The sequence below is a fragment of the Somniosus microcephalus genome, chromosome 3 (genome assembly GCF_052327205.1).
Source record: "Somniosus microcephalus isolate GS21.2 chromosome 3, FLI_Smic_1.0, whole genome shotgun sequence".
NCBI lineage: Eukaryota > Metazoa > Chordata > Chondrichthyes > Squaliformes > Somniosidae > Somniosus > Somniosus microcephalus.
In genome coordinates, this window is record NC_140989.1 from 329423758 (window position 1) to 329437834 (window position 14077).

At 46.8% G+C, this 14077-nt stretch overlaps 1 protein-coding gene across 1 annotated transcript in view; it reads left to right on the forward strand.

Annotated features, from left to right (window-relative positions):
* best4 (bestrophin 4) overlaps positions 1 to 12623 on the forward strand; it is a 30965-nt gene extending 18342 nt beyond the window's left edge. Inside the window, exons 8-9 of the mRNA XM_085983139.1 lie at positions 37 to 191; positions 11621 to 12623. Coding sequence (XP_085839265.1) covers positions 37 to 191; positions 11621 to 12017 — 552 coding nt within the window. The 3' untranslated portion in view covers positions 12018 to 12623. The remainder of the gene's footprint in view (positions 1 to 36; positions 192 to 11620) is intronic.
* The last annotated feature ends 1454 nt before the right edge of the window (positions 12624 to 14077 follow it).

Genomic DNA, 14077 nt, shown 5'->3' on the forward strand with positions numbered 1-14077 from the left:
ACAAAATTGCACATTCAGGACTGTGTCTATCTGCAGGTTTCCTTTCTCTCTGTGGACGACATGTACCAGAATCTTCCACCCATGGAGAAAGACAAATATTGGAATGAATCCACAGCTCAGCCTCCTTACACCATTGCTACAGCCAACGAGACTCACAAACCATCATTTTTAGGATCTGCCTTTGACATGCGGTCAGTAAAAATTCCATTTCACATCTTCATGAGAGTTGTGAGAGAAAACTGGTAGAAAAAGGAATTCAAAAATAAAAAGTTATCCTGGTTAATAAGGTTTGGAGCTAATTAGCCCATATTCCATACCGAACAGTAAAATCTGTCACATTAATTAACTTCAGGCCGGATGCCTTTTTGCTGTTAAATGTACATTTTAATAAAATCAAGTCTAAGTCCCAAAATATTTCCCCTTTTTTGCTGTATGTCATCTATACATTGAGTGGTTAATGACCATTTGATGTGTCAGCTGTGGCTCAGTGGGTAGCACTCTCCAGGTGGGAGGGGCTAGGAGTGAACAGGTGTTACTGGTTGCCTGATTACAGCAGGGAGTTGGAGTGATCGTCCGACCGGATTGCCTCCCCCTCTTCCGTGGCCATGTTCGCGCCCGGGTGGCCCTAGAGATGGAGCACGCGGTGTCCGCCGGCATGCTCGAGCTTTTTCGTGACCGGTGGGCGCCGCGGGGACTGGAGTGCATAATTAATCAGGACGACCAAATTTTAATTTGATTGGTGGAGGGCTGTTTAAAAGGGTTATTGGGTTTTTGTCACTTTATGTGTGAACTTGTTTTTTGGTCGAATTAAAAGAGAGGGAGTTGGAGTGAGTTTGTAAAAAGTTGGTGGTGGGTTTTGGGGTTTTTGTTTTCAGGTTTTAGGGCCTTTTTGGCCCACAAAAAATAGCCAGGTGCCTGCTGAGGGGTCCGGAGTGCCGGGCCCCTCAGAGGACAGCGTTCCCAAAAAGAACTTAATTAGGGAAGAAACTGTGGTTGGAAGGGAAAGAAAAAGGCCCAAAGATTTGGGCCAGGACCCCAGGAGGTTTGGAAAAGAAAACACGGTGGTGGTTCAGTGTGAGGATAAGGAGATACGAGCTTGGGATATTATCCAAGCGGTACATGAGGACTGTGGTGAGGGAAGCTGCTTTGCCTGCCAATCAAAGCCGAATGTTGGGTTCAAGGTGACAGTCAGTGGCCGAGAGGAGGTGGAAAGATTTGTACTCAGTCTGAAAGTTGGCGATAGGTTCTTGGAGGTATCTCTGCTATATTCAGAAGAGGTGGTGGTCTCATTCTTAAACTTGCCAGTTTATATTGAGGACGATGTGCTAATCAAAAAGTTGGAGGCATGGGACATTAAAATTTGCTCAGCAATAAAGAGGAGGTACTACCCAGGAACACGGGTAGCAGATGGAACCCGTTAAGTAAAGGTGCGGTTCCCAGAGGGGGTGAGGTCATTACCGTACAGCATGAAATTCGAGACACTGGAAGGAGTGCAGTACTTTCGAGTACTGCATGATAACCAAGTGAAGGTTTGCTATTATTGTCTATGACACGACCATCTTGTAAGAAACTGTCCAGACTTGTACTGTTATAATTGCGGCGAGTCTGGACACATCGCTCGGAGTTGCAAGGCGGGATGGCAGGAATGATGTATGAGGAGAGATTGGGTCGATTGGGCTTGTACTCGCTGGAGTTTAGAAGAATGAGAGGGGATCTCATTGAAACTTATAAAATTCTGACAGGACTGGACTGACTAGATGCAGGAAGGATGTTCCCGATGGTCAGGGAGTCCAGAACCAGGGGTCACAGTCTAAGGATAAGGGGTAAGCCATTTAGGACAGAAATGAGGAGGAATTTCTTCACCCAGAGAGTGGTGAACCTGTGGAATTCTTTACCACAGAAGGCAATGGAGGCCAATTCATTAAATATATTCAAGAAGGAGTTGGATATATTTCTTAAGGCTAAAGGGATCAAGGGGTATGGGGAGAAAGTGGGGACCGGGTACTGAATTTGGATGATCAGCCATGATCACATTGAATGGCAGAGCAGGCTCAAGGGGCCGAATGGCCTACTCCTGCTCCTATCTTCTATGTTTCTATGTTTCTATGAGCTGTGGGGTGTGTCACAAATGCCCCACCCGCTGTGAGTGTGAGGCAGAAGGAAGCTCTATGAGTGATGAGGAGATGGGAGAAGGAGCAGGAGGTGTGAGTGGAATGGCTGGAGGAACAGAGCAGTCAGAGGTCACAGCTGGTAAATTGAAGGAGAAAAGAGCACAGGAAGAGGCAGAAAATTGCAGAGCAGAGAACAGGATGGAGATGGTGGAAAACACACCAAGTAAAGTGAAAAAGAACAAAGACAGCAGCGGGCAGCAAGGGTCGAGTGCAGACTCGAGCCTTAATACGGTTCAGCTCTCCCTAAAAAATCTGGTGTCCGCGGGGGGAGAGGAGACGGGAGCGGGATGCGTGGTAAATGTAAGTACTCCAAAGAAAGACGGGGAGTCAGACATCTCGGTGAGCAGGAGGGGGCAAGACAAGGAGAGGGTGCAAGAGGCAGGAGCCTTAAAGGGGCAGCAGGACGGGATCAGGGAGACAAAGGTGCCAGAAGGGAACAATATAGATGCGCCATTGTCCCATAGAGAGAAGGATCAGGGAGCAAAGGTCAGAAGTGGAGATGAGGTCGAAGGGAGCGGCACTGTTGGAGAAACCGCGATAGCAGGAAGACTCTCTATGGGAGATGATGTGTCTGACGGGGAGCAGGATTATGTATCTGACGGGGAGCAGGCACAGAGGGTTACAGAAGAGCTTGAGAGTGAGGAATTAGAGGGGGACAGAGACATGGAAGTGGGGGGTGGGGTGGCATCATGTGGAAAGAGAAAGGTTAATGAGGGGCAGAAGGAGGGAGAAAGGGCAGCTCCTTGGCCCAAAGTTAATGCAAGGAAGAGGCTGAAACAGCAGGGAAGGTTCAAACAGGATGTGAAAAAGAGTCAGAGGCTGCAGGAAAAAGCAACAGCTGGCCGAAAAGTTGGGAAGGTGCATGTGAGGAGGGAAGGGCCAGAGATTAAATGATGGGGAGATTATCAGGCATACTTCCCTTCTTCGGAGCCATGATTACATTGGTCTCGATTAATGTGAACGGACTGAGGGGTGAGAAGAAATTGCAGCAGTTGTTGCAGGGTTTTAAAGGCACGGACTTGTTCTGTCTGCAAGAAACCTTTTGGGATGAGGATATCCTAGAAAGAGTTCAGAAGGTTTAGAAGGGAGAGGTGTTTGCAAGTTGTGCAAACAATAACCGTAGAGGGGTGGCTGTTTTGGTGAGTCCGTCCATGAAAGAGAACGTTGCCTTGGTGGACAAGGACACTGAGGAGAGATTTTTACGGCTAAGGGTAAAAATGGAGGAATTTAATTGCGATCTCTTTAATATCTATGCACCGAACGACCATTGCAAGCGTCGCGAGTTTTTTCTGGGGTTATTCACTGAAGCGGCAGAGGTGGAAAATCCTTGTATAGTGGGGGATTTTAATGTATTTTTATCTCGGATGGACATTTCAGCCCAGATGACCTTTAAGGATGATAACTCCAGAGGGATGATTGTAAAAATGATGGCAAATTTAAATTTGAGAGACTTATGGAGGGACCAGAACCCCATAAAAAGGGAGTTCTCCAGATCAGGTTGGGTGGGTGATGTTTTAAAACAGAGCCGAATAGATTTTGTGTTAATGCGGGAAGGGTTAAGTTCTGAGGTGATGGAGATTTATTATAAAAAAGTATTTTTTAGTGATCACTCGGCTTTGGTTCTTAGAATTAGGAACAGCAGAGTTAAGATCGGTTCAGGGGTGTGGATTTTAAACAATCAATACCTGAAAGAAATTGCTTATAAAGAAGGGATTATAAATATAATAAAGAATGCTCGGAAGGAACCTTTGTTCTTGAAAGAAAGAAGAGTTTGGTGGGACAATTTCAAATATGAGGTAAAAGTTTTTTCGGTACGTTATGGGAAAAATAGAGCGGCAGCTAACCGGCGTCGAGAAGAGAATATAAACAAAAGGTTTACAGATGTCTGTAAAGCAGTTGACGGAGAGGATAAGGGAGCTGAGACTAAGTTCCGGGTGCTAAAGGAAGAGTGGGAATTATTGCAAGCTGAAAAATGCAAGGGGGCCATTCTCCGTGCAAAGGCTAGAGATGCATTGGAGGGCGAAAGATGCACTAGATATTTTCTAGAGCAAGAGAAGCTGCGACAGAGGTTATCATTAATTGAAGAGTTGAAGGTTGGGGAGAAGATCATTCATGAAAGTGGGGAGATTTTAGAGGCGGCTAGCAGCTTTTATCAAGAGTTATATACAAAGGAAGACATTTCCAATTTGGTGATGGAGAAGGTTACTGCTTTTATTGAAGAGGGTTTAAAGGAGGATGAGAGAAGCATGTGTGACAAAGAAGTAGGATTAGCAGAAATAAAAGTAGCAATAAGTGGAATGAAGGGGGGGAAAGCCCAGGGCCCGATGGACTAAGTGCAGAATTTTATAAAGAATTTTTTGAGATTTTAAATCCATTGCTCTTAGAAGTTTTTATGGAAATTAAAATTGAGGGAAGCCTGGCCCCATCTATGAGGAGAGGTATCATAAGCTTAGCTTATATAAAAATAAAGGGGATAGACGGGATCTGAAGAATTGGAGGCCCATCACATTATTAAATGTGGATTATAAGATCTTGGCGAGGGTTATGGCAAATCGTTTGAAAGAGGTGTTGCCGCAGATAGTTTTGCCCTCTCAGTCCTATGGAGTCTTAGGCCGGGACATCGCAGACTCTGTGGTCTCAATCCGAGATGCGATAGAGCTCGTGGAAGGGAGTGGGAGGGAGGCTTATGTATTAAAGATAGATCAAGAGAAAGCCTTTGACAGGGTCTCTCATGAGTTTTTATTGAAGGTTTTGGAAGCATTTGGTTTCAAGGAAAATTTCATTCAGTGAATAAGGATTTTTTATTCAAACATATTTAGCTGTGTTAAATGTAATGGTTTTTTATCCAAGTATTTTCCGATACAGAGATCAGTGAGACAGGGTTGTCCCCTGTCCCCATTGTTGTACACATTGGTAGCAGAACCATTAGGTTACATGATGCGAAACAAGGTGTAGTTGGGATTGTGGTTCCCAGTTCTGGGCTGGTGTCGGTGATACACCAATATGCAGATGACACAACCTTAACATTGAGAAATGGGGAGTCAGTGAGGAAAGCTATGGATGTAGTGAAGGAATATTGTAGAGCTTCAGGAGCCAGAGTGAATTATAGTAAGTCCCAATGCCTGGTTGCAGGAAGGGGTAGGGAGGAATGGTTGGGGGAATGTCCCTTTAAGGTAGTGGAGGTTTTGGAAGTTCTGGGGGTGCATATGGGGTGCAAGAAAGACAGGGATGAAGTGGATCGATTAAATTGGGAACCGAAGGTTATGAAAATTAAAAAGATTTTGGGAAGATGGGAAAGAAGGTGGTTGAAAGTGCAAGGAAGAGCGACAGTGGTGACTGCTCTCCTGCTATCTAAGCTATGGTACTTATTGACGGTGGAGGATATTCCTGAGTGGGCGGAAAAGTCCATCCGAGAGGCTTGTGTGAGGTTTTTATGGGAAGGGAAACCAGCCTTGGTGGCTTACAATACCATCATTGGATGGAGAAATCAGGGAGGACTCAATTTCCCAGATATTGATTTGAAGCAAAAATCCTTTAGAATCAAATGGGTGAAGAGATTTCTTCAGAAGTCAAATACAACTTTTTGGAAGAGTTGTTTTGAGCATTTTTTAAAACGAAGTGGGATAGGAGAGCAGGGGATATTGTATATGGAATACAATAATGTTTTTGAAATCGATTAAACTTCTCCCTAGGTTTTATAAGGGGGTTGTAGAGACTTGGGCCCAATTTTTAAAAAGTGTGCAGTTTATGCCCAAGGGGGCTGAGGAATTTTTAGAACAGCCCTTATTTTTGAACAGGTGGATCAACATCGAAGGAGAGGTTTTATTTAATCAAGCTTTTATAAAAGCTGGGATTATATGTGTGAAAGATGTATTATACGAGGTAATTCCAGGTTGGTTGCCGGAAGCGATAGTGTGGGAGGAGGATCGGGAGGTAGAGGAAAAAGCAATAGGGATCATGTATGAGAAGATTGTGAGGGCAATGCCACAGGATTGGATGGAAAAAATAAATGCGGAAATCTCCAAAGGAAGTAAAATGCGTCCTGCTTTTCCAAGCTTTCTGCTGGAGAAAGGGGGAGAGTTGGTCCAATTTGACAACTGTAATACTCGAGATTTCTATGAGGTTTTTAGAGAATGGAGATTCAAGACACCTGCTGGTCAGGAGTTTTGGCAGAGTATATACCCACAGCTGGACTTCAACAGGATTTGGAAGGGAGTGTGGGCGAATTTTAAATGTCCAGAATGGATTGAACTGGATTTCAAATTGACTCATAACCGGATTTTTACCATGACGATCTTATGCAAGATTGGACGAGTGGAGGCGGCAACTTGCCCAGTGTGTGGGACACGGGATGAGACTTTGTCCCATTTACTGGTGTTATGTCCGCAGTTAAATGACTTTAAGTACTATGTTTGACAGTTGTGTGAAGCTTTTTTGCTGGGTGGGGACCGAAGAGCGAGAATGGGAATCCCGTGGGACTCAATTTTGAGATGGGGATTGCAGGAGAGTCTGCTCGAGTCTAGCGGAGCGACAATTAATTTAATGTTCAGTTTGGCTAGATTTGTGATTGTGCAAAGAAGGAATGCTCTGTTTTTTAAGGGGAGGAGAATCAATCTAAAAGACTATTTTAAATATAAGCTAAAAGATCATTATAAGGCTCTGTGGATGTTTTATTCAGAAAGGAATTTAAGGATAGTATTTTGCAACCAATTTTTAAAGTACAATCGATTAATATATGTTACAGGAGACAAATTAAACTTCAGGTTTTGATGTTAAAATGTGGTGGCGGAATGGCTGTGCAGAACGGTGGAATTGATTTGTATCATACAATGAAATGATCGCGATGTTGTAAATGTTCTTAATGTTCAATAAAGTATATTAATTTTTAAAAAAGTGGGTAGCGCTCTTGCACTGAGTCAGAAGGTTGTGGGCTCAAGTCCCACTCCAGAGAACTGAGTGCAAAAATCCAGGCTGACATGCCAGTGCAGTACTGAGGAAGTGCTGCACTGTCGGAGGTGCTGTCTTTCAGATGAGACGTGGCATTATTTCGAAGAAGAGCAGGGGAGTTATCCCCGGTGTCCTGGCCAATATTTATCCCCCAATCAACATAACAAAAACAAATTCACTGGTCATTGCTCTTTGTGGGAGTGTGCTATACTCCAAAAATCAACATAACAAAAACAGATTTTCTGGTCACTGGGAGCTTGCTGTGTGCAAATTGGCTGCTGCGTTTCCTACGTTACAACGGTGGCTACACTTCAAAAGTACTTCATTGGCTGTAAAGTGCTTTGGGACGTCCGGTGGTTGTGAAAAGTGCTTTATAAATGCAAGTTTGTCTTTATGTACCACTGACTAGTAGCTTCTCCCCACCCTTAAATTAGGAGACTCAGTCATACTTCACAGATGAGCGTCTACCTGCTGTCTTGGTCAGTATAATATGGGCACAGGTATTCAGACAAGCAGGAGAGGAAAGAAAGTATAAAAGAAAAACTGTTTGTGGTCAGTCACATATAAAGAAAGAAGGAATGTGCCTCTACATATGTATCTTTACCATGTCCTCAGGCCATGCCATTAGAGCTTTACAACGAATAGATTACTTTTGAAATTCAGTCACCTCTGTTACGTCAGCAAACGCAGCAGCCAATTTGTAAACAGCAAAGTCCCACAAATAGCAAATTAATGAATCTGTTTTTCATGGAGTTGGAAGAGGGGGGGAAACATGGCCAGAACGCTGGGACATCCACATGTTTATCTCCACAAGCTTTCCAACTCAGATAAGAGTGCTACCAACTAGACAAAACTGATATATGCAAACCCAATACCACGTGTAAGAGTCTCTCAAACAAGAAATCCAGATAGATCGCGCCCCGATTTTAACTCCAGGCCAGTTTTCAGTGGGTGAGTAAGAAATGAGATCCAGAGTATTTTAACTCCCGGGCCTCATTTAAATCCCACCACCAATTTCCGTCCCGGGCTGCTGCTCCCGATCAGGAATGGGGGGGCGAGTCAACAGCTGGGAAGGCCTAAACTTTCCTTATGGGAGCACTTCTGCTCCACCTCTGCCCATGAGGAAAGCGCAAAAAAGTTTTAAAACCTACCTTTTTGGGCCTCTTCAGGCCCCAATCCACTTTATCGCTGGATTGGTCTGGCAGAAAATTCACCACCACAACCCGCTTAGGCTGCCGAGTTAAAATTGCAGTCGGGTCCCGATGGCTTCATCATGCTAATAAGGACTCTGCCAGATTTGGGAGGTATTCCTTGCTGTCTGCGCAGGAAAGCAGGTGAAAATACGAACTAGTCAGCTCTCAGGCAGATAAGTAACCAGGGTGATATTAACTGCTCAGTTTCTTTGCCTGATACTGAGTACATATTGGGCTAGAAATTCAGTAGGCTTTGCGCCCAGTTTTCGCCCAAAGAGGGCTTTTGCGCCACTTGCTGAGCTTTTGCTGATATTCAGTGCTGCGGTAATGGCGGCGTTAGCCAGTAGCGCTGCGCCGCCACCGATGACATCATCGGTGTGCGCAGTGCCCCGCTACCGGCCCGACCACCATATTTAGTTGCGGCCGCCTCTTCCGCAGCGGCCGCAAACAGCGATCAGAAAACGGGGCCGTCCTGTAGCGTTAGTGGGGCGAGTTAAGGCAGAGGTGCGGTCGGCCACTTTTTCAGCGGCCGCCTGCCCGCACCTCCTTCCCCGGCCTCCTCCACCACCACCCCCCCCCCCCCCGCGGCATTGCCGGCTGTTTTCCGGGAGCCCGGCACTTCTCCGTGGTGCCGGGCTCATTTGCCGGCACTAGCAAGCGGCGATCTCGCTGTTGCAGGCACCTCCCCCTTAAGAGAGGGAGGAAGGCCTGCAGTACCGCAGTCTGCCGCTCCGCAGCGGGTGGCGCTGCGGCACCTAGCGCGCCGATATTCAGTTTCAGCGCCCCAAGCGGGGGCGCCGAAACCCTTGAATAGCGGCCGCCTTCGAGTTGGGGCGCTGAAACTGAATTTCCGGCGGGCGCAAGTGGCTCCGCGCGCAGCGGTACTTTCTGGGCGCGAGCGAGCTGGCCGCCCCAAACTGAATTTCTAGGCCATTGTCTCTCTACGGAGAAATTCTACTTAACCCAAGTCCAGACAACTCAGTACAAAAGGAAGATACCGCGGATGCTGGAAACCTGAAATAAAGACAGAGAATGCTGGAAGTACTCAGCAGGTCAGGCAACAGCTGTGGAGAGAGAAACAGAGTTAACGTTTCAGGTCCATGACCTTTCACCAGAACTACTAAATTGAAAGAAGTATAAGTAATTCGCCGTTTCACCTGGTCCCCTCCCTCAACTCTTTTACCGATATATTGATGACTATCAGTGCCGCTTCCTGCTCTTGCTCCGAACTGGAAAACTTCATCAACTTTACTTCAAATTTCCATCCCTCCCTTGTCTTCACATAGTCCAGCTCCGACTCTTCCCTTCCTCAACTTCTCTATCTCCATTTCCGGGGATAGGCTGTCAACCAATATCTACTATAAGCCCACTTCTTCCCACTCCGCTTCCTGTACTCTATTCCACTCTCGCAGTTTCTCCATCTCCAACATATGAAGCCACTTTTCACACCGGTGCTTCTGATATGTCTTCCTTTTTCACAACCGAGGATTCCCCTCCACCATGGCTGGCAGGGCCCTCACCGTTTCCGTTCCATGTCCCGCACTTCTGCCCTCACCCCTTCTCCTCCCTCCCAGAACCACAATAGGATTCCCCTTGACCTCACCTTCTACCCCACCAGACTCCACACTCAGCAGATCATCCTCTGTCATTTTCGCTACCTCCAGCGCGATGCCACCACCAAACACATCTTCCCCATCCCTTTCAGAATTCTGAAGGGACCGTTCCCTCCATGACACCCTGGTCCACTCTTCAATCAGCCCCAACACCCGCTCCCCTTCCCATGCAAGTGCAAGAGATGCAACACCTGCCCTTTCACATCCTCCCTTACCACCATCCAGGGCCGCAAACACTCCTTCCAGGTGAAACAGCGATTTACTTGTACTTCTTTCAATTTATTATACTGTATTCGCTGCTCACGATTCGGTCTCCTCTACATTGAGGAGACCAAACGCAGATTGGGTGACCGCTTTGCTGAACACTTCTGTTCAGTCCGCAAGCGTGACCAAGCTTGCCATTTTAATTCTGTCCCACTCTGACATCGGCCTCGAGGTCCTGTTCCTCGAGCTTCATTGGAACAATACCTCATCTTTCAATGAGGCACTTTACAACTTTTCTAACTCAATGAGTTCACCAATTTCAGATCATCACCACTGCTCCCATATTTTCAGATAACAGGTGCTAATAATAGTTCTGCTGTTGACATTTATGATTGTTTCTTTACTTGTCCCATTACTTCTCCCTTTTGCCTTCCACCCTATCACAGATCTTCCTTTTTGTTCTTCCCCCCCTCCCCCACTTAAAAACTGTTATATCTCTAACTTTTTCCAGTTCTGACAAAAGGTTTCTCTCTCCAAATGCTGCCTGACCTGCAGAGTATTTCCAGCATTTTGTGTTTTTGTTCCAGAGAACTCAGTCATGGGTTGGCATTGCCAATACTTAGTATGAGAAGTACTGAAGCTTAACCAGCTCAATGCAAAGACTCTACCAGTACAGGGCACCAATAAGCTTCATGCTTAGCTCTCCTCACTCCCACTTGTAGATAATTAATATATGTACCATGGCTTAAATCTCAAGACCCACTGTCACAGAATCACAGAATCACAGAAACCCCACAGTGCAGATAGAGGCCATTTCGGCCCATCGAGCCTGCACCGACACATATCCCACCCGATCCCCGTAACCCCTACACCAACACATATCCCACCCTATCCCTGTAACCCCACATATTTTAATCCCCCTAACACTAAGGGTCAATTTATCATAGCCAATCAACCTAACCTGCACATCTTTGGACTGTGGGAGGAAACCGGAGCACCCGGAGAAAACCCACGCAAACACGGGGAGAATGTGCAAACTCCACACAGACAGTCACCCGAGGCCGGATTCGAACCCGGGTCCCTGGCGCTGTGAGGCAACAGTGCTAACCACTATGCCACCAACTCTTTCCATCACTTATTCCCATTTATGGGTATAGAACTGCAAAACCAAGTTAAATCACTCATCTGCTCAACAAATGCATAATGCTGAACTTACATGTTTTCTGAAGAGCCATCAGAAATTAAAACCTCCATTTCATTTCTGGGACCTGGGCTGATTTCTGAGCTATGTCCACACCATGAAGTATGTTATAATTCTGCTCCAATTGGCAGAAGCCACAAGGACAGCCCATGTGGGAAATGGATATCAATGAAATAAGGATGGTTTGGCACCCCAGATGAAAAAGTGAAAACAATTCTTTTACAGCCTGTTGTAAAGTGTATGGAAAGATTCTTAGGCTTGTGCTGTTCATGCTTTCACTTTATGTTTCAGTGTGATTGATAGCCCAGTTCTCAACAGACAAGTAGAGCAAGAGTCAGAAACGGAGCTCAAGATGCACACCCCCTTGCTCAGTCGCTTCCTCAATGTTGCTGCCTCACCAGCTATTAGTCTCAAAAACTTTGGCAGGGGCAATCGAGGGGTAAATTTGTTGCGTAACCGTGTGGACAGTAGCTCTTCCAATTGCCAGCCTAATGAAGAACTCGATTTGGTCACTCCCATCAGTGAAGAGGACTCAGAAAATGAGGCTCAAAACAGGCCCAGTGAACCTTCTAGTCCTAATGTCATCCTAAAATCTCCTCACAGATTCAAAGCATCAGAATTTCAAAAAAAGGGACAACCCTTGCTAATTACAGTCGAAAACCCAATGAAAAATGTAAACACCAACTAGAACATTCTTTGACAAGTAACAACACCCTCAAATCCCAACTCCCTGTATCTTCACTCCAATGACAGACTGTGCCTTAATTCAAGGAACTTAATCAGGTTAGTCAGACATAATTTGCCTTTAACAAATCCATGCTGGCTGTCCCTTATTAACCCATTCTTCTCCAAGAAGTAATTGACTTTGTCTCATGCATGCGTAAAGCACTATATAAATGCAAGTTTAGAATCTAAATCTTGTTAGCTCAGTCGTGCACGTAAAATGTGCTCATCCCTTTTGCACCCCAACCGCACATCCTCGTGCACCAGTTCCTAGCTATGGTCAACTGGGACTTGCTACCCATTTCTGGTAATAGGACTGTATTTTCTACAGGCAGCATAAAGTCTAATTAATGCAAACTGCCAAGATGCAACTCTCCCATGGAGAAACTCAGCTATCCACCCTCCCAAGAACAAAACCTTGCCATGTGTGAACTAGTGATCTTCTGTTGAGATTAATATAATCATGTGGTAAACCACTTTTATCGTTCACTATCGTTACACTATAGTTATCACTGTTATATCGTTACTCTATGGTTATCACTGTTCACACTGTTGTATCACTATACGAGGTCGCCTCTTGTCACGCTGTTATACCTGGGCTGACCACTGCTGACTCCGCCCATGACTCCACCTACCTGCCCAGGTATAAAGGTAGTCGACTGGCTGGTATTCTTCCTTGTTGTATCCGATCACCCACGAGGGTGGGCTCTGTTATTTAGCCAATAAAAACCTATAGTTACTTTCTTAACTCGTCGCTTTTCATTGGATGAATTGATAGGTATATCAATTTTATTGGCTAAATTTTAAAATGTCGTTCCCTGAGCAGCAAAGCGAGCAGCAAAACGACCAGCCAGACGCCGAGCTACAACAGCCACAGCAGCCAGCTTGGCTGCGAGCCCTCAGACCACCGTACCTGGATCTAAACCCACAGGCAGCAAACTCAGCCCTCGACTTCGAACACTGGCTGAGCTGTTTCGAGTCCTACCTGGGAGAATCCGGCGTGCCTCAGAGATCCAAGCTAAGAGTTCTGACCGCCCAACTGAGCCCTAAAGTATTCGCACTCATCCGGGACCTTAAAACATACGAGGACGCCATCAACCGGCTGAAAAGACAATACCTGAGCCCGGTAAATTCCATGTATGCCAGACACCTCCTAAGATCCCGCCCGCAACAGCCAGGAGAGACCGTGGATGAATTTTTACAGGTGCTGCAAGCACTCGGCAGAGACTGTAACTTTAAAGCGGTAACGGCGGCAGAAAATACTGAAGACAATGTCCGCGATGCCTTCGTGAAAGGCCTGCGGTCCGACTACTCACGGCAAAGACTACTGGAAGCAAAGGACCTCGACCTGGACAAAGCTGCAGCCCTCGCTCGCTCCCTAGAAGTGGCCCATCGGGACCTCGAGGCATACTCAAGGTACTGTAACCTGCGACCCTGGGACTCGGGACCGACCCCAATACCCCCCGCAGCACCCCCCCCGGGACCTACCTCAGCGTCGGCGTCCCGGACCCGATCGGGACCGCCACCCCCGGTACCGGCTGCGACCTCTGACCCCCGCGATCGGGCCGCCGGCTGCTTCTTCTGCGGCCAGGCGAAACACCCGAGGGCGCGCTGCCCAGCCAGGAACTCTACCTGCTCAAACTGCATGAAGAAAGGCCACTTCGCCAAGGCCTGCAGAGGTGGGTCATCAGAGGCCAGCAGTGCCTCATGCGAGCTGTGGGGGCGGCCATCTTCCATCAAGACCACAGAGGCCAGCATCCCCACACGTGAGTCATGGGGGCGGCCATCTTTGATCCAGGCAACCGACACCAGCAGTGCCTCATGTGAGTTATGGGGGCAGCCATCTTCTCCGCCATTTTGTCCAACCTCGTGGGAGACGCCATTTTACCCACCACGCCCGACCGCCACCGTGCCTCTAGACCCGACTACCGCCTCAACCGCAGACTACAACAACTCGCTCAGCTATACACTAGCCTCCGTCACACTGGACCAGGCCCGCCCGCATCACCTGTCCAAGTCGATGAT